A 26048-nucleotide genomic window follows, 5' to 3' on the forward strand; every position below is an offset into this window, starting at 1 on the left:
AGTCAGAAAATGGATCAGTTCACCCTTCATATCGAATTCTTCATCTTTTTTCGATATATTATCTCTTACTGAGGTTCGATTTGCCAACGTAGGGTTTACAGAACCCCATCTTTCTAGAACTATGGCCATTTAGCCGTTGAAAATTCAACAGGAGCTGTCAAATAGAGGCTGGAAGGCTCTAAAGCGCGATCGTTTTCTCCTAGAACGAGTGTACGGGAACGGCCCCCGAGCGAGAGTATTGGATTTAGTTCCTCTAGGAAGTGGGAACAGAAGAGCAAGAGCGAGGCGCCAGGGGGCCACTCGCCGTCGCCCTCTCCGGGGGCTGAGCTGACAGGCGGACACACGGGGCTCTTGCTCGGGTGCAGGCCTGCACCGCTCGCCCGGCGCTCGGGTCCAGGGCCCGGCCCCCCATCCCCGGCCCCCGCCCGCCCTGCGCCTCCTCGCCAGACCCAGCGGCCCCCGGAAGCCACCTGAACTCGGCAAGGGGGAGACGAGGCAGGGCACACACCTCGGAGGACACTAACAGACACGCGCAGGCCTGCGGCTGTGCACACACACGCACACGGCCACTCCCCGTCACGCTCACGCTCGCGCCCCACTAAATCCCTTCCGACAGTCTGAGTCTTTTCAGTTAGCAAAGCGACTTTCTGATACAAGCTGAATATTTCCCAGGCTTTAAAGTAAATCTCTGGGGCTCCTGGGTGATCAGTTGAGCGATTGACCCTCGGTTTCAGCTCAGGTCATGGCCTCAGGGTCCTGAGGTCGGGCCCCACATCGGGCTCCACGCTCGGTGCGGCGTCTGCCTCAGGATTTTCTCTCTCCCTCTGCCCCTTCCCCTGCGTGCCCCCTCTCTCACGCTCTCTCCCAAATAAAAAATCTTAAAAAAAATAAATCTCTAAATCATTAACGTTCCCCCGCATGTAACGATCCTAGATCTCTTCTGATTGATTTGCATTAATAAATATATTAATATACGTCATATAGAATAGATACATTTATATTATATAATACGCGCGCACACACACACACACACACACACATCTCAGCATCTACACACAGTGGCGCCAGAGACTACTGTCCTGCTGTCAACAGGTTCAGCTGCGGGTGACACGAAATCTGCAGGACCCTCCCCCACCAGCTCGCCCCCTCCCCCCAAATACCTCTCCTCCTTGCTTCCTTCTTACTGTCTGTAAACTTGGGGGATGAGTCAGGAAGTGCAAGAAGGTGGGGAAGGGGGTCAGCTCACCTAGGCTGGACTCCATCAAACACAGCCGCATCGATCTGGCCCGGCCAGGAAAGCACACTTAGGGCGTTTGCTGCAGGACGTGGGTGACAGACATGGGGACAAAGGGGGGAGAAATCCACCAGGGATGCTCAGCACCCCCCCCCCCAGTTGGCAAGAGCAGGGGCCGCTGTGGGGACTGAGGACATCAGCTGTGGGGTCAGCGGGCCTCGGCCAGCTGCTCTGGGTTCCTGGGGGGGGGGGGGGTGCGGGGTAAGCTGGGACCCTGCACAGGGGCTGCCCCCGCAACCAGAGCCCGCGGCCTCCCTCCTTACTTTGACCTCCCCCCTTAGCCTTATTGTGTGACCCGAACCGTGAGTCCACACACAGCAAGCAGCCTAGGCAACAAGGGCCAGAGGGACACAGACACAGATAGATCTGGGGGAGCGGCCCTTGGCCGCAACGGCCAGGGCCCCGCCACTCAGCACCTCCTCTTACTTTCATCCGTGGACAAACAACCCCAGACTACCTGCATCTGGCTGCGGGGTTGGCGATTCGTGTTTCAGTAAAGCCACCAGGGGAGTCTTCGCCTCCCTAGGAGTTGGGAACCACCAGGTCGAACTTGCAGAAGGCCATAGGTGAGCTATCAAAGCGTGAATTTATGTGTCGTGCTTCATTTCTACCCTAGACTTGAGTGTAAAAGAAAGTGAAATTCCCAGAATATTGAACTGTTGTATCTTCTATTTATTTGCCGTTCACCGGACATTTATTGACCTAAGTGAAACGCGTATAGAAGGCAACTGAGCCGTAATCATGACTCTGGCCAACGTGCGACTACCTTGACTTATGCCAAGCCAGCCTAACGTGTCTAAGTTTCTCAAGCACAAGGAATAATCTGAATACCATAGATTTTTGGCATTTTCAACAAACGTGAAGATACGGGAAGATGTAAGGCTCAAATTAACACATGAACGTTCTTCCAACAGAAACGATAAATTACTGTGTAATTAACTTACTACTTCTAATTTCCGTTTTGCAGACGTCCGACTTTGATACTGTGTTCCTGTCCAGATATACAATTGAAAAATCCAGTTACTCACCCAAATATTTTACTTATTTTATTTCAAACATATGTGTATTTGGAAACATTCAGATGGCTGAGGCAATTTTCACATGTTATCCATATGCTTGGCATCACATAGACATTAAAGATGATTAAAAGGTATCAGCAGTATAGGAGACATTACCCTATAATGTAGGACTGCCTTCAGGTTGGAAATGTTCCAGAAAGAGCAGATAAAAGTGGAATTTAAAGATTACTAGCTGTCTCCAATTTTTCTGTACTTTTTTTTTTTTTTTTTTTTTGTCTAAACCCGCTCCAGCCAGCCTTTGGTCTACATAACTGTACTGAAACTGGTCTTTCGGGGTTTCTGTATTGCTAAAGCCAAGGCTCAGTTCTCTGTCCTCATCCTACTTAATGTAGTAACAGGTTTGACATCGTTATTTTTTCTGTCTTTCATCACTTGCTTCCAGGCCGCGGCACCTTTCTGTGATTGCTCCTACTGTCTGGCCGCTACTTTTCCACCTCCATCACTGAGTCCTCGTTATCTTTCTGACTCCCAAACGTTGGAGGGTCCCAGGATTTAGTCTCTGGAGGCTTACTTTGCTCCTGTTGAACAGGCTCATTGCTTTAAATACCACCTATTAATTATCGACCTCTGTACCTACATCAGCAGCCCATCTCTCTTCCCGGGCCTCATTTATCTTGCTCATCACCCCAAACTTTGTCCCTGATATGCCCTTAAAAACCTACTTTTCCTATAATCATCTCCATGTCAGTTTTTAATCAATTCTAGCTTTTTTGTTGTTGCTTTAGCCCCCCCCAAAAAAAAAAAAAAAAAAAAAACGACTTTGAAGTCACCCTTGACTCTTCTGTTTTACTCATACCCCACTTTCAGTCCATCAGAAAATTTCATTGGCTCTATTTCCCAAGAATGTGCCACCAGTTCCCACCACCTATATTTCTACTTCTCTAGACAAGTCCTTATTATTCTCACTTTCAGATTATGGCAATAATGTCCTTCTGGTCTCATTGTTTCCCCTCCCAACCTCACTGAGTTTTTGTCACTGCAGCCAAACTCATCTTTTAAAAATGAAAATAAAAATCATGTATGTTCTTAAATTCTTCCAATGGCTCCTCTTTTCTTGGTAGACTAAAAAACCCAAATTCTTACAGTGGTCTTGAAGGCTCCCTGTAATGGCAACAAATCTGCTCTTTGTTGTCTTCTCCTACCTCTGTCCCCCTCCCTTGCTCCACTCTGCCCCACATCGACCTCTTGCTGTTTCTTAGGACTTTCCCTTGGCTATTTCCTCTGCCTTAAATGCTTTCCCCATATGCAGATCCTTCACTCATCTCTGTTTAGTCTTTCCCCAAATGTCACTCTCTTAGTGAGGCCTTTCTTGACCTCTTTAAAATTGCAGTCTCCCATGCTGGTCCCCTTCTCTATAACATCTGCTGTCATCTACCTACAGTTTATCATTACCTCGTTGGGCTCTCTCTCCTTGGAACACAAGCTCCACGAGGACAAGTCTTCTTGTTTATATTTTGACTGTATCCCAACGACCAAAAACATTATCTGGCCCAGAGTTTGTACTCCATAAATGCTTTTTGAATGAATGAATGAACGAGATAGATGAGGTCATTTAGTTGAATGTTTTAAAGAATCAGAGAAGAATCGGGATCTTGTCAATAATCTAATCTAGACTCTGCCAAGGAGCACTACTTCTGCTAATAATTGTTGGGCGATAAAAGGATTCTGTAGTCAAATGGTTTTGGAACTCACGTTATCTCTTTGAAAGTTATGGAAAGGCCCGTACCATACTCAGCAAACGTGTTATGTAAAAGCCCAAAGGGTAAATGATTCAGGCTTTACGGGCCAGATGATCTCTGTTAAAACTACTCACTAGACACTGCCATTGGGGTGCAAAATGAGCTATAGACAACGTGTGAATTAATGAACATGGCTAAATTCTAATAAAATTATACTTACAAAAAACACAGAACTGACTGGGTTTAGGCTTCAAGTCATAATTTGCCAGTTCTGTTCTATGGTGTCTAAAGCTACTTAATTTGTTGAAATAGCATTTTATTGCCACATATGTATGTATATATATATATGGCATATGTAGCAAAAATATATATAATACTCATGAGCATCTTGCCAAATGCTACGTGCTTCTCAGGATATTTTAAGAAATACTGGCCTAGTGCAACCTTATTTGCTATGAGGGGCCAGGGATCCAAGATAAATTTTGCTAAGTTGACACACCTCACTAGTAGGAGAATAGGGACTAAACTGCGTATTTCCTGACCCTCAGTTAAGTATTCTTTTCACCTTTATGGTGCTACTCTCTCACTGCTGTAGATCTAAGGGCTGCAATTTAAAATTGCAGATTTGGGGGTGCTAGGGTGGCTCAGTCACTTCTGAGCATCTGCCTTCGGCTCAGGTCACGATCCCACGGTCCTGAGATCGGACCCCAGTTGGGGTCCCTGCTTGGCAGCGAGTCCGCATCTCCCTCTCTCTGCCTCTTCTCCTCTGCTCATGCTCAGTCTCTGGCTTTCTCGCTCTTGAATAAATAAATAGCATCTTTAAAAATAAATAAATAAAATTGCAGATTTAAAAACGTTTAAATATTTCCAGCAGCACTTTTACTTTCTGTTTATAATTTCAACATGCCTGTAATTACAGATTTATTTTCAGCTCATTGCAGAAGAAACTCTGATGCACTTACCTCTTCAAGTTTTTAATGCTGATTAATAAAGATTAAGGAAGTTGTTTTTTCCTGATATGTCTCTTTTTTCCTGAAAGTCATTTCTGTGACTTTTTGAAAGGGAAAGTGATACAAAACAGCGGTCAGCTTTAATTTTCTTTGTACAGGCAAAACCACAGACATAGACTCTTAGCGTCCAATGACTTGTCCACTGGACCGAAGCAACAAACACAAATAATACCGCCAATAACAGAGATAGACGTACGTACACAAACCCACACACAGGGCCACCTGCCCCAGCATCGCTCTCCGCTCTTCTGTGTTACTTCAGGGTCCTCACAAATTAGATACGTCTGGGTTTTTGGCGAACCTTATTCTGCTCTAATTTGTACAGGACAAGTCCAAAATCAGTCTTGTAGATTAATTCGTCTTTACATTTTTTTCTACACTCTTTCTTTCTCACGGGGGCTCTCCTGTCTGTTGACTAAGTAGACTCGGTCCTGCATTACAGTTTCTACCACTCATTCAAGATTGGCCAGGCTCCCAGGAAACCAGCCTGTAAGTCTGCACAAGATGGCATGAAATCAGAAGATATGAATCCAATTGAAAGCTCACTTAGGCAAATCACTTGATGTTTTGAATGTCTCCATTTCATTATCGACTAAATGAGAATGATTAATATGTATATGCCAGTACTTCAAAGTACAGTCTCCCATTATCTCACCGGAGAAAGGAAGTTCATTTTCCAACGTCAGGTTCTGTCCTGAGATGTCACATTGCACTTATTATTGTCAGAGTGATGGACAGGATCACGACAATATGCACTTTGAGTTTCTCAAGGGACTTATGTTCCTCCTGTGTACACACACGTCAATGTATTGATCCAGTTAAAATTGATTGTAAAGCTCTGCCTATGGTTTGAACCAATCAGCCTCTTTTGTGCATTCGATAGACTCTTCTTCTCTGTCTTGTCTGCATTCCTTCAAATAGCTATCTATATTACCTTTAATGAATTGTTTTATCATGCTTCCCATGGAAAATGGGAAAACAATATCTGTCACGCTTCACACTGAGTCTGGAGTCTGCTTGAGATTCTCTCACTACCCCTCCCCTGCTCACTCTGCTCTCTTTCTCTCTCAAAAAAAAAAAAAAAAATACTGAGTTGAGGAATCTGTTCAAGTCCTTTTCATACTCAAATTTTCTATCTGTGCATAAAAATGTCTCAGGTATCTGAGGAATGTAGGTTGTTGAGAGTTATCTACCTACAAACCATCCCCCAACCCTTTGAAATGACTTGAAACTGTTTGGAGAGTCAGCAATCAATCGATTATTCTCTGATAATTACTGCTGCTTCTGATGTAATCACTGCTTCTCTGATAATCTTTTTAGAAAGCATATATTCCTTTGTGGAATACCCTGATAGCACTGAGGTCCTGACATCATCACCATTAGAATAAGTTCATTGACCCCAAAGTGAGGAGTAAGGTAGATATTAAAAATCTCAGGTCTCACCTTCCCTTTTGGAAATAAATATACCTTAATTAATTCAAATCTTCTAGGACTTCTAGAAGAAGTTATACCTCTTCTAGAAGAGTTATATCCAGCAAAGAGCCCAACAATTAAAGGTAACTAAAAATTTGTTCTGATTTTTTTTTTATTTTTATTTATTTATGATAGTCACAGAGAGAGAGAGAGAGAGAAGCAGAGACACAGGCAGAGGGAGAAGCAGGCTCCATGCACCGGGAGCCTGACGTGGGATTCGATCCCGGATCTCCAGGATCGCGCCCTGGGCCAAAGGCAGGCGCCAAACCGCTGCGCCACCCAGGGATCCATTGTTCTGATTTTTAATTAAATATCAACTAGCAACCTATGATTTTCCTTTTTATTTATTTATTTATTTTTTTAATTTTCCTTTTTAAATCCTTTTTTCCAACTCTAATTCACTCTACTGAGCATGCCACACTCTCAGACATCCACTACTTACTATTCTACTTTCCTCAACCAGCAAGGGCAAGGTCTTCTCCTTCATTCTGGAAGCACCTTTATTTCATCATGCTTCCAATTCTGCAAAACAAGGCTCCAGATAAAGCAGACCTCATCTTTGAAGTCAAGTAAGGGGGAGGAACTCAAGACTCAAGGATAAAACTATCTTATCTGGTGGGTCAGAAAAGAGAAGTCTGACAACATGAGTAGAGTAATATGTTTTCTTGCTAACAATAAATATATGAGAATCTCAGATTATAAAACTAGAGCTCACTTCAAGTCAAAAAAGGAGCTTATATGAATGGAATAAAATGTAGACCCTGGATTCTTGTGACCTATTTTCTTTTCATTTTGGAGCCTCCTAGAGCAGCTTTATTTCCATCATCTTCTCCCTCTATTTTACCTCATTCGTACCTCTCTTAATACCTCAAGAGTTCTCTTTTTTATTCTGTTCAGTATGAAATATTTGCTATCTCATTCCTACTTGCCTCCAGGAGCCCAAGGAGGTAATGTGGAGGCCTTGGCCTTTGGGAGAAATCCCTGTCTTCCCAACTGTCTCCCCACGTTGTTGAGGCTATCATTCTGGCAATTTGAGAGTCAGTTCCTTCCATGTTACCAGAGAAGTGAAGGAGCATGGAGTGCTGAACTGTTCTTTTTTGGAGATGGCCTTGTTATGCATCTGTGTCTCTGTGCTGCCATTTGGCTTGGCATATTTCACTGGCAGCCTGGCTCATACATGGTCAGGGAGGGGGGCACTGGAATTACCTCAACAGCCGCTTCCCTTTCTGGCCTAAGCTTTGAGAAATCTGTTCTTGCTTTGGTTTCCAGACCTTTAGTGTGTAATGTGTGCTCTCAACAGGACTTATCTTACTATTCTTGTCAGGGTAAAATAAAGGAACTTAGAAGTTACCCTGGGTAAAAGAAAGGTGGCCATTCAGCTGCTTTCAGTGCTAAGGACCTAGGCCACTTATTTGAACACACGCATGAGTATCCCAAGCACTGCAACTTGGCTCACAGGGAGACTGAGCTGTGGGGGCACTGGGGTGGCTCAGTCAGTTAACCTTCTGATCTCGATTTCAGCTCAGGTCATGATCTCAGGGTCATGAGATCGAGCTCAACATCAGGCTTCACACTGAGTTTGGAGTCTGCTTGAGATTCTCTCACCACCCCTCCCCTGCTCACTCTGCTCTCTTTCTCTCTCTAAAAAAGAAAAGAAAAATACTGAGTTGAGGAATCTGTGTCAAGTCCTTTTCATACTCAAATTTTCTATCTGTGCATAAAACTGTCTCAGGTATCTGAGGAATGTAGGTTGTTGAGAGTTATCTACCTACAAACCATCCTCCAACCCTTTGAAATGACTTGAAACTGTTTGGAGAGTCAGCAATCAATCATGACTGTCCTCAAAAAAAAAAAAAAAAAAAAGGAAAATGGGAAAACAATATGTTATAATTCTGCTCTCCTCCCTTCATACAAAGTCCCATGGACTTCAATGTCAAATATTGAATAAGGAAATTCCTAAAGAAGTTTTAACCCACTGCTTTTAATATATTTTAACAATCACTTTTAAAGTTTGTCTTTTCATTTGATGTGGATGATGCAACCTTGAAATTCATTTAAAAGGAAACAATGAAAGTGCATAGGTCAAAAATATTATTCAGTTCTGTTCAGGTGGGGAGTTTGATATTTGATTTCCTATATTGCCTTTTTCATAAATTGTTAAGTTGGAAATACAATTTAGATAAAGCCAGTTTCACTGGGGCTTTTTTCTATATTTTTCAAGATTTTATAGCATCTGAAAGAACGTAATTTCCAATTTTAAGACATCTCAATGGCTTTCACCTAATTGCTTTTGTTTGCTTGCTAGTACATTTAACTCTAATTATTTCAGAATTAATTATAGAGAAGACTTGATATCACAGGATATAGTACTAACCAAGGTGGACTGTGAAAGTATTGTCCTTTATATGTTCATTTTTCGTATGTAGAGATACAGGCCCTTCCAACTTCTTTTTTTCTTCCTTTGTAATTCTGATTATTTATTTATTATTAGGTAAATTATCCCAAGTTTACTCATATGAAATCAGAATCATCTTATTTGTGCTCACAGATTCTGTGGGTTGGGTATTTAGACCGCGTGTGGGGATACTTTATGTCCACTTCATGATATCAGGGACGTCCACTGGAAAAAAGATTGGTGGCAAGAGAGGGGGTCACTTAAGTGTCCAGGAGCTGGAGTCCTCTGCAGGCTTCTGCACTCACATCCTAGCACCTGGGCCATGCGGACTCAAGGCTGGACTTGGCTGAAACCATGGAGTGGAGAGGGCCTAGACAGGAGCTTCCGTGGGGTTGGGCTTCTCCCAACATGGTGCCTGGGTTCTTACAGAGAACACCTCAGAAGAGGGAATACGCACAGCAAAGTTCCAAGAGAATCAGGCAAAGAGCCACATGGTCATTTATGACCCGACTTCCAAAGTGAGCATCACTCCTGCCTTACTCTGTTACAATCAAGGCCGTCACAAGCCCACCCACGTTCTGCAGGAAAGTACGTAGGCTCCACCTCGCAACAGAAGGAGTGTCAAAGAATGCGGAGCCATGTCTTCAAACCATCGCTGTAGAAGTGATCGATGTGCTGCTTTACCAGAGACATTCTGACTTATTTGTCTTTTTCTCACCTCTAAAGCAACAATACACATCTGCAGTATGGCTGGCCAGTGTTAAAAACACCGATACAACCATGTGTTTTTACCTTAGCATATTTTTTATCTCAAATGATGAAAACCTTGACTCAAACTGGCTTGAACAATAAAGAAAACTTATGAACAAAACTGAAAATTCCAATGGTAAGACAGGCAGCCCTTCAAGGGAAAGTCGCTCCAATGGCTTAACAGTATTGAAAAGACACTTTCCTGCCCTACTTCGTCCCTCAGCCGCTCTTAGTGTTGACTTTATCCTGCATTGGTCGTCTAATACCAAAGGATGGCAGGTGTGAACAATTATCCCCACGTTCAACCAAAGAGATAAAAAGGACTTTTCTTCCTCTTCCACATTTGAGTCCTGAGTTTCACTCAGCTGGGGCAGGACAGGTCACTTACATATATCCCTGGAATAATTGCCGAAGTCCCAGTCCAGTTCTACTGGCTTAGTTTTAGATGCCCATCCCTAAACTAGTCCTGATTCACGGGGGCTGGGATTACAGCAGTTGAGTTCGGAATGGGGGTATGATTGATCCCACGTAAACTTTGTGGCTGCTATGAAGTAGGAAATGGGTGGAATAGGCGCTGGGAATTCAGCTTTAATTTCCATTTCATCTTGAAATACTCTCTCGTAATATACAACGTTTGACCATGAGATGAGGAAGCTATTGCCTTGGCCTCGTTAGCATCACACGTGAGTCAGCTAAGAGTTTACAGTCCCAGTCCTGTTCACTTGTCTGCACTCCGCCTTTGATTCAGTTCAATGTCACGTTAAAGAAACAAGGAGAAAAATTGCTATAAATAGTGACTCTGAATTCGGCTATTTTGTGCCCTTGGGGGGTGATAAGAAAACAGTCACAGAGTTTGTGAAGGTTTGTGACTCTGATCTTTGTGGGTACCTGTGTGCGCATTACTTTAGATAAATTCTGACTTTTTGTCTGAGAAAGTAGGCTTCCTATCTGAGACTGTGAATGCTTTCCTAAGAGCTAACGTCTTCCTCTATTTTTCAGAGTTGACACAGTTTAACAATGTAGGCACTTCTGCCAAGACTTTTATTAATTGTTTTCCACTTCAAGTTGATGAAGCATGGCAGGGTTATTGTCCTCATTTTGCAGTTGAGAAAATAGGGACAGAGGGTGAAGCAACTCACCTACGGCCACATGTCAAAGCAGGGACAGAGCTGGCATTGGAAATCACTTTCCGGGAATCTTGGCTCCGCCGTGCTTGCTTTAAAAAAAAAAAATATGAAAGTTTCAAACAAACAAAAAAGGAACAGATCATGAGATAACAAACACTAAGGAATCCATCACTCAGCCTCAGAAATGTTTTAAGAAAAAATACAGGTAGAATGAAAGCCCCTTTTGCGCCCCTTCCAGTTCCAATCCCTCACCTTTCTTTCCCTGAGAAAACTAATATTCTGAATTTGGTGTTTTACATTCTCGTACACATTTTTACCCCATATATATTATCCATAAAAATATGTAGTTTTGCATGTTTAACTTTATATTATTATTTTGTATGAGTCCTACAATTTTTATTGTTTTGCTCAACATAGTTTTTTTTTTTAATTAAAGATTTTATTTATTCATGAGAGACGCAGGGAGAAAGGCAGAGACACAGGCAGAGGGAGAAGCAGGCTCCCTGCAGGGAGCCCGACGTGGGACTGGATCCCAGGACCCCAGGGTTACGCCCTGGGCTGAAGGCAGAGCCACCCGGGGGCCCCTCAACATAGTTTTTACTCTATATTCATACTGATATATACATATATAGTACAGCATGTTTATTGATTTTACCCATTATATATATAATATTATATTTCATGAGTATATAATTTATCCATTCTCTTTATGAACACTCAGATGGGTTTTTTGCTGTTGTTTAATATTATAAATAATAATGCAGTGAACATTCTTGTACCTTCCACCCGATTACTTTCGTGAACCCCATGTGAAACAAAGAATACTCTGATTGAGACAGGCATGGAGATTCAATCACCCTGTCTAAATTCTGTGCTGGAGTAATGCAGGAGTGAGTAGCAAAGGCAAGACTTATTGGCTGTATTTACATGTAAAGAAACTCATTTTAAGTCTAAAAACCGATTCGGATTCCTGTATCCCAGCATTTCCCGTTGGTTTATCAGAATCTATCATTATATCTTGGAATCTCACTTACTAATCCACAAACTGGTTATCACTAACAATACTTCTTTCCAGAATCAGACCTAAATTTCCGTGACCTGTAGGATTTTTGTCAGGTTGGAAAAAAAAAAAAAAAAAAAAAAAAACTGGCAACAACTGAAGTGTTGAATTGGTAGAGATGTGCTCTGAATAAAGCAAGTTTTATCATTACAGAAATAGAAATAGTGGCCTAAAAATTTTAAGAACATCCAGATAACTTCTTTTTAAAAAGCATGCCCTGGAAGAAGGAGTGAAATTCCGATGGGGCATCATGTCCAGCTATCCTAAAGCACTATCTCTATGGGGTAGAAATAGACAAAAGATGACCCTCATTTGGCTTCCATTTTGGATCCTTATGGTCTATTTTAAATAACTGATGGAAAAAATCTTCATATCAACAATGACACTAAACTATTTTTGAAAAGTCATTGTACTTTATCCCGGATTCTCAGAATTCTGAAGAAGGTGGTTCGTTGTGTTAATATTGGAACTGCCTTCTAGTACCACCGGCTAATTGTGAGGACCTTAGCACAGATTTAGGGAAAATTGCTGGCGTAGGAATTTGGAGCCTGGCATTTTTTACTTCCTCTGACTATGAACCTTAGGAAAGTCACTGAAGCATCTTGGACGTGGGGTTGCACTGAGTCAGTAATTTGCAAATTTTTTAGGCTGACTCTATGTTGTTACATCAGTTTTGAGGCTTGGGACAATCATCATCATCATCATCATCCCATGGGATAGAACAGAATACATTCAGAGAACAGTGTATGCACTAAGAGTAAATATTTCATCAAATGCTTGTTACAGAAGGGTGTGTGTGCGTGCATGTGTGTGTGCGTGACGCTGTGGGTAAAATCCTCATTCCGTATTCCTTTCAAAAACATCCAAAAGCATTAATACCACGTGACTTCAGAAAGTACCTCAGGGACCTCTCAGATATGGTTATGTCCCTATTTAAAGTTCCCTAGTTGCTCTCATTTTTTAGGATGAAATCCACATTTCCCGGCATAGCCAAAAAGGCCCTTTGTACTTCTGGCCTCTGGGACCAGGCCCTGCGAGGACATAGTGAGCTCTGAGCTCGCTGCTTCGACAGTGCCGCTTCACGTCGCCACACTTCTGCTTACGTTTTTCCTTGGGCCTCACATCCTTTCTGTAGCCACAAAGCATTATCTTTGCTAGAAATCCGTCCACATCCCACTATTCTTCATGGGTCTGTGCATCCCTTCCCTTGGGTCTCTGTTATTATTTTTACCGACTTACTGCCGTAGCCCACGGTAGACCTCACTACAGTCAGTAGTGGTTTAAAATCCTATCTCACCCTACTGAACCATAGACTTTGAGGTCAGCTCTCTGTATCCTAAGAATTTTGGTTCTCTCCTTTCCTTATGCATATGCTGTGCTCTCCCTTTCTTTTAAAATAACGTTATTCTTTAAAAACAGCACAAGTTCATTTTAAATGTCTCAAATGACATGAAAGGGCAGTTGAAAAAAAATCACTCTAAATCCTATAGCCTAACAACGACTGACGCCTTGCTCTGCCTACACGCTTGTATGGAGAGATGTAAGCACGTGCACACACATACGCGTACAATGATGTAGGAGTGAATCAATTCACTGATCTGACCGATTTTTCCTTCCAACGATGCCAAGGACACCTTTCCTGTTAATGATATACACGTACATAATTTTAAGTGACTGCTTATAATGTCAGTTCTTTAAGGGCAGTGATGCTAGACCTGACTTCTCCTCTCACGCTGTATCAGTGAAAAAAGTGGCATCATTGTCCTTAACTTTCTTTGGTCAGCCATAGGGTCCTGAGCTGGCTTGGTACTGACTTCAAGGCATTCTACGATGCCTCCTTCCCTTTATCTCTGGGCTTTGTCCTATTAAAATTTCTGTATTTCAGAGTCTCCTATTAGCAATGTGATGTTTTCAGTCAAACCTTGTCTTTAAGAGAATCACCTATAGTTACATAGTAAGGGTTTGACTCCTAATGGGTTTTTTTCCATTTAGTAACTAATGCAGTGGAATCATGCACGTAATTCATATGAATATTTTCACTATCATCACCCTAATGTAGGTATGCATCTCGCTTGTACTTGACCTTCCCCTATTCTGTAGTCATGACATTCAAGATGGCATATAATTGTTGTCAATGAATATTTTTATTTTACCAGCCACTTTCACTCGTCGTTAGATAGAGATTCCCAGAATAGTTCATCAGGATACTTCCCCACTCTCTGGAGCTAAAGTCAGGAACTACACAGATGTATTATTTTAATACAGTGAAACACCTGGTACAGTCTGGGGAATTATGAAGTCACATTATGGTCACAGTTTATTTGTGTCGTGTTTGTGTGTGTGTGTGAATGTGTGTGCATATGCAGGTGTATGTGTGAGCGAGAAATCCGACTCAGGAATATATCAATTTTCCCTTGCGGTGACCGGACAGCCTACGTACAGTCCACGCTATTCTTAGGGATTTTCTCCTGTTTTCAGCCTCGATGAAAACTCTTAGGAATTCTTCGTCCTCACGATGTGGCTTCAACAGTAGAGCACGTTTTCATACTTTATAGCATTAATACAAAAACTTTCTTAGAAAGCCTTTTTGTTTCCATCTTTATAATTCTGGTCTTGACCCCATCTCACCAAGTGTCAAGGATGTCTGTGACATAATGCTCGTTGCCTTAGGTTTAATATGAAATGCATCCCATCTATTACCTATGCTTTAGCTATTAGGATGTCGGGATCTGAGCAATCAGTCATTCCCTGCTTCCTGTCTAATTATCTCATATAATTAACTCTCACCCCTCATGGTTTCCCTCTCTCCATGCCATGCCTGTGCTCCTCAACAGCAGTGGTTCTCAACCAGGATAGATTTTGCCCTCAAGGAACATTTGGCAATGTCTGGAGACATTTTTGGTGGTCACAGGAAGGGCTACTGGTTTCTAAATGGTGGCGGTCAGCAATGCTTAGGTCAACACCTTCCAATGCAGAATAGAGGACCATTCCCCACGATGAAATGTTACCCAGTCCAAAAAGTCAGTAGTGCTGAGCTCAGGGAATCTTGCTTAGAAACTGCCTTCGTGTGTTTTATCCGAACCTTCAGATTTCTTCCACCCCTGAGGTGTTCGGGTTAACATATCCTCTTGGTTCAGACTAGCTGCTTAGTAGCAAAAAGTGGTTATAAGATATTAAGATATAAAATTCTATCTCCTGTCTCATATTGTGTCGTGCTTTGGTTGAAGTCCGGCAGCAGCCAGCGTCATCAAAGATGCTTCCCTTGTTAGGAAAATAACAGTATATGAAAATTGACATTGCCACAATAGCAATAGCACAGAGTAGGTCATGGAGGAAACTGAGGCATATTTCTAAGTAAAAGAATACAGCCGGAGAGATTAATAACTATGATTATCCTCAGAGTAATAAATATGATTATCCTCAGATGTTCTCTGCTCCAAATGTTATTTGTTGTTATGGAAATTCTACTTGCACGTACATTGAGCAAATCTCCATGGGCAGCTTAATATTAACACTATCTCCCTTTCTTCCTTCTTTTTTTTGTTTTCTCAGACATTTCACATTTTCAAGAACAAAATGATTTAAAAGGATTACTAGAAAATCTCCATCAAAATATCCAAGCCAAAAAAAGAAAGAATGTAGAAATCATGTGGCTGGCTGCAACGGTAAGCACTCTCCAGCCACATCTTTGTCCCTGTCGCCATCATGTCCAGCGAGCATCCCTGGGTGCCCGGGCTGTAGGGTCCAACCTCTACACTTTGGGTTATCGGATGCCATCCCCCATTATCTAGGGGATTAGCCATTCTCAGTGCTGGTGGTAGCTCTGTCAGTACATTAGAACACAAGGTGGAAGAGGAGGCTCTCAAGGAGAAAGAATTCTACTCTTGGCTTTTCTGGTGGATGCTGGGTGTTGTTTGACAGTTGGAGGCTCAGATGAAGCGTCTGTGGTCTCCTTTCCGTCACCTGTTGTGATGTCAGTCGCCCGTATCAGGTTGCTGAAGTGCTGCCCTAGAGACAGACGGTTGCCGCAGAGTGCGGCTAGCGGAGCCCACGCACGGCCTCCGTCAGGCTCCTGGACATACTGTTCAATTAAGGAGCTTGTAATGCGTTTGTTACTTTAGATATCAGCGTAGAATTTATTACCGATGGATTGCTCGTGGGGTGATGAGCTGTATTTTCTACGGTTCTTCCCCATGTAGTGGTGCCCTCAGGGGAGAAGTTGTGCCTCATTTCCCACCCCGGTTCTAGCACAGGGAGGGAGAGAATAAGGCCTGTGTTTTTTAGACTCTTGTCTGGCAACACTCAGGCGTAGCTCACACAAAGTTGTGAATTTTGTTAAGCAGTCAGACCCGAAGATCCTTTCCTAATGAGAGGATCTTTTCATCAGAAAAGGCACACGTTGGAGATCTTTGTGATGAATGCCACATTTGTAGGCGTTGCTTGTGTAATTTGGGGTTCAGCGACTGATCTAACATGACTCCGTTCCTTCTGTATCAATAGCGTATGAAACAACGCCTCATCCCTACTGCCAGTGGTCAATCAGAATCCAATATGACTTACCCTCTTCTGGGAAAAAGGAATGGATGATTTACCATGAGTCTACATAAAATAATTTACCGAGAGCAAGGCAGGGGAGAGCTGCTTTAGCTTCCCTTCATGCCCTCTTGGAGCCCCAGGGAGGAACATCAGAGGTAGCCATATGAGACCTGGCTTGCAGGCAGCTCATTTACACCGGCCCCACTTAGCACCACACTGCAGCGCAGGAAGGTTGTTTTTAATAGTCTTTCCCCCCCGGTGTGTCTGCTCTTTCTATCTTCAAAGACGGATGTGGTTGTTAATTCTCACAAAAATTGCACAAGGTAGGTCATGAGCTATTTTTGCTATTTTACTAATGATAGGCTAATAGGAAGGTAATTTGATCATTTCCCAAGGCTTTCTGACAGCTTCGGAACAAATTCATATGTCACTGTATAGACGTATCATGAAGTGATGCGAATTGCTAAGTGAAGGATGTACGTGTGCAAACACCAATGTGCATTTTCTCTTCGTATATGTGGTTTTACCGATTGACTATGTAAAAAAAAAAGAGCTTTTCCCATGAGTCTTATTCATTCGTGGATATTCTTTTTGAAACTTAAACACTGACCAAATATGGCTTTCTCACAACCTAACTGTTGAATGGGTGATTATCTGCCTTGATAAATGCAAGACACCCATAATGTGCAAGCTGAGCATTCCGTAGAATCACCGGCTTTATTATTACAGCAGCTCTGTAGGGCGAAACCTCAGTTTCAGTGTCCTCTTTGCAATTCAAGGACTTGGATAATATTTTGCATTTGAAGACGTATAGAAATTCCCTTTGACATTTTCCAAAAAGCTTTTGTCTCTATTTCATTCTCATTTATTTATTTATTTAATTTATTTTTAAAATGTATTCATTCGAGAGAGAGAGAGAGAGGAAGAGAGAGCACAATGGGGAGAGACAGGGGGAGAGGGAGAAGCAGACTCCCTGCTGAGCTGGGAGCCTGCCGTGGGGCTCCACCCCAAGCCCTGGAGGTCCTGGCCTGAGCCAAAGGCACACCCTAACCAACTGAGCCGCCCAGATGCCCCTTCTCGCCTATCTTTTAAAAATCTATTACTTAAATATTGCTGTGTTCTATTTTACATTTTCTCATTGAAAAAAATATAAAACTACTTGGTTTTGCTTGATTGAACTTTAAGAAATAAAAAGTAAGAATTTAAGGAGACCACATGCCAATGAAGTGAATTAAATTAAGTTCATATGGTTCAAAGGAGCTATAGAAATAAGGAAACCAAGACTCAGCCTGTCCCCTCTGATTGAATTGCCCTTACCTCCTCTTGATGCGAAATTTAGAACACTAACATCCTCACTAGGATAGTGGCATATAATAGAAATAACACGTTTTAAGAATATTCATTCTTTTTAAAAATCATTATCACATACATGGCCATTGAGGTCTATATTTCATTATTATGAATATAGCCAAGTCTTTGTTATTTTATATTAAAAATTCTGAAATACACTTTATTTGAAAAGCTTAGGGTTTTCCAGATGAAAAAAAGATTTTATGCTCGTGCTTTCATATTTCTTGAATCACTGATATTGGAAATAGTGACAATGTACCAAAGGTCTAATAAGGACTTGTAAATCCTAGTCTGATATCAGAATCACAATTAAAACATGGTAAAAACCCTTGATTAAAGCGTGTTAGTATATCTTTTCCTCGTGGCAGATAATAGTTAAGGCCTCCTTGATGGCAGGTAATGAAGCAAGACTGTATCATATCACATTAGATTTATTTTAAGCACATATTGATTAACATTGTTGATAGTAATGTATAGTGTTGGCATCTCATATCCGAGACCTGCCATGGCACAGGGAAGAGAAGAGAACGGAATGATTCACCTGCTAACCAGAGGGCAGTGAGACAAGAGATAATTGTGGCTCAGAGATTTTTCTCTTAAATTACGTTGGGATAACAAAAGAAACAGAAAAGGACAGAAGCTAACGGCTCAAGTCATGATCTCAGGGTTGTGGGATCAAGCCCCTGCATCAGGCCCCACGGTCAGCTCAGAATCTGCTTGGGGTTCTCTTGCTCCCTCTCCCGATGCTCCTAAATGAATGAATGAATGAATGAATGAATGAATGAATAAATAAATAAATAAATAATCAATCTGCTTGGGGTTCTCTCGCTCCCTCTCCCTCTGCTCCTCTATAAATAAATAAATAAATAATCAATCTGCTTAAGGTTCTCTCACTCCCTCTCCCTCTGCTCCTAAATAAATAAATAAATCAACCAACCAACCAACCAACCAACAAAATCTTTTAAAAATAAATGAAAGAGCAAATCTATAGGAACTTTCTTAGCGTTGTACCCAGTACAGTAGAGCTGCCATTAACAGTGACCATTTGGTGTCCTTACTCTTACTAGTTGCATCGATGAGGGGCTAGCAGTTCAGTTACCTGCTGCAGTGGCAACATGTGGATGTTTGAAATCTCATAACCTAAAACCACAACTAGCAAATGTTTCTTAAAGGTAAAGTAAGGAGATGTTAGCTATGTAGGATTCAGATCAAGCGTCTGATCCAGGAAGTGCAGTTGTATCTTCCTTTCATGATTAAGGCGTCGCTCCTGAGCCGTGACTGTCACCATCATCCACTACAGCCGGGCCTCCTCTCACGGAGCACGGCTGCCTCTGCCGGACACTTACCACCTCCTCCGGCTTCAGCAGCCCCGCACCTCACACATCATATACAAAGAACTACATAAATTCAATCTGTTCCACCAGCTTTTGAAATGAAAAGATAATGTTTTTCATTCGCTAGGGCAGATTGAACCAATTGACTATCATAAATTAACATAAATGTGGTGTGTTTAGATAAGAAGTGTTTAGACGAGTCCGACACTTTAGAGTCATCTACAAATGAGCAATAAACTGTTTATATGCCTGTGTTGCAGATTTGTCGCAAACTAAACGGTATTCGTTTCACCTGTTGCAAAAGTGCCAAAGACAGGACGTCGATGTCAGTGACTCTTGAGCAGTGCTCGATCTTGAGAGATGAGCACCAGTTGCACAAGGATTTCTTTATCCGAGCCCTGGATTGTATGAGAAGGTAGCCCATATGTCTTCAACTTTCTTTCTTATAAGGTCATTTTAAAGCTTTGTTTCATTTTTTTTTTCCAAATGCATATTTTACTGGCAGACTAAATATTTAGTGACTTCACTGCATTTCCATGGCTCATAGCTTGTGGCATGAAAGATAAAATAGTGTTAAGTATTCCCTCTCCTAGGCAATAAAAAGAGAAGGTGGCTGGATTTTGATAATAGCTTATTAACTCATTTAGATCCAAGTTGTAAAGGGCTCTGGTCCTTCCATATATAATACTTGAAGAACGATTTCTTTGCATATTAGTAATTATGAATATGCACAAAATAAAACTAAGTTGTTATCCAAACAAAATCTTTCCTAACTACAGCTCACAGATGATCCTCCTAATGTCTTATAGGGTCTCCGGGTCGGTCACCTCCTAAAATTATTTTCGCATCCCTCATCATAAAGATGGGATGACACTGATACTTTAGAGAGTTAGTGTCGTTACTCTGCCGACATTCCGAATGCTATGCCTGAAGTCATGTTTCTTGATTCATTTCCACGGTAATTAAATCTAAAGTGTAAAAGCCATAATGGGAAGGAAAAAGGGTCTCATTCACAATGTCTGTCAGCAAGGACACACGTTAATTAAAAAGTTAAAAGAAATTGTGTCTCTGCTGCAAAGACTGACTCAGAAGCACACCAGCTAGCGTGGGACAGCCTCTCTGCTCCCAGAAGGAAGTGTCCCGCGATGCTCTAGAGAGGGCTGCTTCTTTTCCGGCATAGCCTTGGCTTCCACTTTTTTTTTTTCTTTTTTTAACTGCTGCAGTCTTTCGTTGGGGACGCGGATGCTTGCCTGCGCTTGTCCTGTGCCTGCATGTATTCTCCACCAAATGAGAGATTTCTGAGCCCTGTTACTGCATTTCATGTCTCTTGGCATTTTCATTGTTCAGTAGAGCTCTATCGTGATGTTTTGATAAATGTATGAGGATGTCTTAGAGGCCTGACATGACCATCTCGGCCACCTAAAACGCATTTGGTTGATATAAAAAACTTCTTTTAGAAATAATCTCCCGGCACTAATGGGAAGAATTCAGAATCTGAATCTGAAATCTTCTGATGTGCCTAAAAAGACCGCATACGTCACCATGGATAGAACAAAGCCACCAGGTAGGGAGAGTAGGAGCATAACCATCTCATAGGCCAGATGCACCAGAGGACTACGCTGATTCAACAAACAGGAATTATCTGGCAGGTGCAGTTGTTGTTTATTTAAGGCAGGGATAAAAGAGGACCCTTAAATTAGAAAAACAGTTCTTCCAAATTGGTAAATAAAAGACATATGTGTCATATACATGTTAAAATATAAAACTAGTTAGTGTGGTTCTGCCTAGCGTTTATGTAGAATTGACATTGTATACGTGACCTACTTGCTCATGACGTGACATCTATGGGGTTCATTTCTGGATCGTTAACGTAAGGTAGAAAATTTTAATCTAAAAACACTGAAGATCTTAATTTCCATACCCCCACTTCTCTGGGGGAGGGGATCTCTATATATTTATATTTATAGATTTTTTTTTTTTATAAATTTCCAATCTGTCAAATTTATCATTTGGTTTTGGGAACGCATGAGAGCTATGTGAGGCTGTGAGGGACTGTGTGTGCGTGTGAGTGCGTGCGTGCTGTGTGGATATGTTTAAGGGAAATAAGATACGTCTTTTCCTTTAATAACTGCCATAATTTCCTTCTTTGGATATTCTGTGTAACAGTCTAAGCCCATTGGTTTATGAGTTCTGGTGACACAGAGTAAATGAGAGCATGGGGTTTGGGAGCCAGCTGGCATGAGTTTTAATGCAGCCGATATGCCACTTACTAGCCACGAGCACATTAACGTCCTACTGCCTCCTAATGCTTTAGGCGACTTAACTCAACTCAACCTCTTGGTGCCTCAGTTTACTCATCCGTAAAACAGATGTGATAATGATAGTAGCTCTTCTTAGGAGTGTGTTCAGGATTAAATGAGTTGACATGGATAAAGTGGTCATACAGCGATTACTATATGATATTCATTAAGTCAAATAAAAAATAAATGTTGAGGGTCATAATGTCAACATTCTAACCTTCCAGGTACAGTAAAACCTGTTCAACTATGGTCTCTATAATTTTTGTGAATATGTTATAACAAGTTTTGACTCGAATACCGTATATTAAAGTTGGCTGCCAATTCTTATAAATAAGTTTCCAAATGCAATGCTTTCTCTATTTAAGAAGATAGTTCTTTAAATTCTACCTTAAAGTGTTCATGTGTTTACAAATGCTGTGCTAATTATGGATGGAGCGTATTGATTAGAGTAAGCCTGGATAGGTTTTTGTTATAAATGGCTTTTAGGTTAACGTGTATTAACGTTAGGATTTGAGTCATAGATTTGAGATTAAAGAGTCACTCCAGAAATCTAGTCAAGTCTGCCTGACTTTATAAATAATGAAACCGAGATCTAGAATGTTTTGGCGAGGACTATTCAAACAGAACGTATTGGAGCTGGCCAGCACTGGAACATAGATGCGCTTGTTATATTTTAATCTTATTTTCTTCGTACCAAATGAAACAAACTACTATCACTTAAAATTATCTGGTAATGCGTTTGACTCCTTCGAATCTGGTACTTAAAATATAGTTGACCCTTGAACAACACAGGTTTGAACTGCATGGGTCTCCTTACGTGTGGATTTTTTTTTTTTTAATAAACACAGTACAGTACTAAAAACGTACTTTATTTTCTTACGATTTTCCTAGTAACATTTTTCTTTTTTTCCAGCTTGCTGCTTTGCAGTAAGAATACAGCATGTAATACATATAACATACAAAATATATGTTCATCAACTGTGCTAAGAGTAAGGCTTTCTGTCAACAGTGGGCTATCGCTAGTTAAGTTTTGGGAGGTTCACACGTCATACATGGATTTTCAACTGTGCAGGGGTTGAGTGCTCCTAACCCCTATGTTGTTCAAGGGTCAAGTGTATCATGTAGGTCTTAAAAAACATGCGCTTTTAGGAATTTGAGACTGTGTACAAGACAAAATCTGCCCAAATCCTGAGCTCTTGAAGAGCAGACTCTAGTTCTAGATGTAAACTGTTTAATTTCGACCCTATCAATCATGTCCACCATTGTACTGGGGCCTTGAGCACAGTGTCTGGTCCAGAGTAAAACAAATAGAAATAGGGGTTGGATAAATGAAGAACAGTCCAAATAGGAATTCATTCTGCTGCCTTTTTCAGAACTGTGTAACAACTTTGTCTTTTTTTTTTTTTTTAATTATGTTTTCAGTAATGTTCCAGGCTGTGATTTGGTTCTTACTGTTATGTCTAAGCCTCATCTCCTGAGGTTGCTCTTGGGTCTCTGTAGTTCAGTGGCCAACGATTAGCCAGAGGTTGCTCTCCGACAGTTCAATCCAATAAGGCTTCCAACCCCTTTTGGCGCACCCGTGGACTGTGAACAGGGTTTTCAGATCTGCTCTGCTCTTCATTCCCACCAGGCCTGTTAGGTCCTGCTAGTTGGCAGGGATGTTCAAGGTGGAGCAAAGCCCTCCATGGCGCTCTCATTTTCGGGATCCCCAGTTAAATCAACAGCTGGTCCTCTGGGAGTGGCCCCAGTGAGACTCTGTCTCAGGCTAGCCGAGAGGTTGACTGTCAGCATCCGCTTGCCTCCAAGAGCACTGCCGTTTCTGACAATGCTTGGGAGTGGCGTTTCCTGCCATCATCTGTGGGAGGAAACTACCTGCCCCCCCCCCCCGCCATGGGAGGCACCACCTGCCCCCCTCCCCAGAACCTGAGCTGAGAGGGGCAGGGGTGGGAGCAGCACCAGGAAGGCAGGAAGACCCACACCTCCCGCCTCTTGCCCACCGTGGGCACTCTCCAAAGAAGAAACAGTTCGCAGCTTGTGGCTTGATGTCAGTTGATCACCAGGGTCTGACATAGTTGTTTTTGACAGTACTTTCCATCGTCATAGGTTTTTTAGGAGAAAGAAGATTTGCAGAACCCCTCAGTCTGCCATCTAGGAAATACCACCCTCAGACAGTGGCTTTAAAATTAAGACCTCAGACTGCTTCTGGGGCTTGTTAAAACTACCTGTCTTTGGGCTCTGTATGATTTATAGTTGGGAAGATCTGAGGTGGATCCAGGGATCTCATTTTTTTAAGAACTTTCCTAATATTCTGTGACACAACCTTGGATTTAAAAAAAAAATCAGGGATCTCTGGGTGGCGCAGCGGTTTAGCGCCTGCCTTTGGCCCAGGGCGCGATCCTGGAGACCCGGGATTGAATCCCACGTCGGGTTCCGGGTGCATGGAGCCTGCTTCTCCCTCTGCCTGTGTCTCTGCCTCTCTCTCTCTCTCTCTTTATCATAAATTAATTAATTAATTAATTAATTTAAAAAAAAATAAAAAAAACAGTGTCTTAAAGGACTTGGATTTTTATGCTTTTGAAAACACTGTTTTTTTTGTTGTTGTTGTTGTTTCATTTACCATTGGTTGCAGTTTATTTTACCTTAGAATTATTCTAACCACCTTTCAGGCTATTTACTCTGGATTTTTTAAAAGTTCACCAAGGTTATACTATCATTGCTGGAGTTATTTTAGTTTTACTTTTTCTTTATCTATCTTAAATTTTTTCTGTTGTATTGTGCTTCTCTCTGTAAGTTTCAGATTATTTATGGATAAATGAAATGTAACAGATAAAGAGAAACAAATAAAGCTTCATCTGGCTGCTTAGTCAGAAAGTCCCTCATCGTAAACTCCATGGGAACAGGTATTTTTGTTCTCCTTTGTCCATTACAATCTTCCCAGGACCTCGAACGTGCCTAATGATAGTAGGTTCTCTATAAATATTCAATGAATGGGTAGATGAATGAATACGTAACACAGGTTTCTAAAATATTCAGGTCATCTATATTAGGAAGTTTTGTGCATGATAGACATTTAGAATTAAACATGAAATTATTACTCGGTTGTGACATATTTATAATCCAAAGTTCCAGAAGATAAAACTGAAAGCTTTGGAGAGGTTATGCTACAAATCCAAAATCAAACAGTCCACCAAAAAACCTATCTTAATTCATAGTCTGAATCCACACTTTGTACTATTCTCAAAAATTTCACTCCCGCTTTTCCTACATAGCCAGTATGGCCCATGGCTGCGCGCTCCTGAGCGTACCCCTGGTTACACTCTGCTTGGCTGACGTAGTGGAAGGGCCTCTGCAGATTAGCAAGTTAGGGGAGAACTGGGAAGAGCTGGCTCTGTGAGGAACTCCCAGTCGTTGTCTGCATTGCAGGACCAAAACCATGATTCTCAACCCTCCTTAGAAACCCGAGGGGGTAGGGGGCCGAGTAGCAGGAGTCTCTCTCCAAAGCCATTTCTGGGATGGGCAGTAGGCAGAGAGCCACTTACCTGGAGGAGGCCTCATACCTGCCACCCTTATTTTAATTACTTTGTGTAAGACTATAAGGGGTACCTGTCCCTTCCTTGAGTTTTGAGGTGCACGTGTACTGACAGATTCTCCCCTGATCATCTAGAGTGGAAATTTACAAAATGGTGGCCGCGTAATTGGCAGATTTTTTTTTTTTTAAAGGAATAATGTTGGGATCCCTGGGTGGCGCAGCGGTTTGGCGCCTGCCTTTGGCCCAGGGCGCGATCCTGGAGTTCCGGGATCGAATCCCACGTCGGGCTCCCGGTGCATGGAGCCTGCTTCTCCCTCTGCCTGTGTCTCTGCCTCTCTCTCTCTCTCTGTGACTATCATAAATAAATAAAAATTAAAAAAAAAAAGATTTAAAAAGGAATAATGCACTATTAGCTCTCAGTTGCTGGTTACGGGATCTCTGTCGATGTTAAGAGCCATTTTGTCCCCGTGCGCTTACAGGAAGCGTTTTCAGGAGGGACTTCTAAGCTTGTATTTCATTAATAGTCAATTAGGAATGGATTTTAAAATACAAAATTTGACTGGATTATGAAATGTCATGCTTTTATCAGAAAACGATCGTGTTGGGGAATGGAATAGCCACTAAAAAGTGAATTAAAATGAAAATGCCAGGGCCATCTTAGCTCCCTTCGCAGGAACCCCAGGATTCCGTGTAACGAAGTGACGCCGTATTGCTCAGTTGTCTGTGACTTTTATTTTCCTTCTGCTCCATGACTCTGCAATCTGTCGTTCTGTAATGCTCCTTAAAAGGAAAATAGTTGATATGCCATTAGAAAGGTTAATCAGGGTAAGCATACAACCTGCTCGTCACCCTTTAATCTCTCTATTTTAGTAAATATCAAATTCATAAAAGGCTAAAAGGCCCATGACCCTTATTGAGTTTTATCTTGTTGGATGCCATATTCTCAACATGTTGCACCTGAAATTTATTTTGTTTTTATTTCATAACTTATGAAATTTTCTGCTTTATAAGTAAGTGACCCTTTACCAACTGATGTCAGCAAAGGTTTTACTTTCATGACCTACTTTTCTGCGGGATTTACTTTTGAGTCCCGTCGTTCATTTGTGTTAAAACAGAAAACCCAACTTTTTCC

At 41.8% G+C, this 26048-nt stretch overlaps 1 protein-coding gene across 7 annotated transcripts in view; it reads left to right on the top strand.

The window, feature by feature from the left end:
- Positions 1-26048, top strand: part of INPP4B (inositol polyphosphate-4-phosphatase type II B) — a 440596-nt gene that overhangs the window by 378990 nt on the left and 35558 nt on the right. For all 7 annotated transcript variants that reach the window (XM_072755181.1, XM_072755185.1, XM_072755179.1 and 4 more), the window contains 2 exons: positions 15420-15532; positions 19348-19502. In XM_072755181.1, the coding sequence (XP_072611282.1) occupies positions 15420-15532; positions 19348-19502 (268 nt within the window). The remainder of the gene's footprint in view (positions 1-15419; positions 15533-19347; positions 19503-26048) is intronic.

The sequence above is a fragment of the Vulpes vulpes genome, chromosome 4, assembly GCF_048418805.1.
Source record: "Vulpes vulpes isolate BD-2025 chromosome 4, VulVul3, whole genome shotgun sequence".
In the NCBI taxonomy this organism is placed as follows: domain Eukaryota; kingdom Metazoa; phylum Chordata; class Mammalia; order Carnivora; family Canidae; genus Vulpes; species Vulpes vulpes.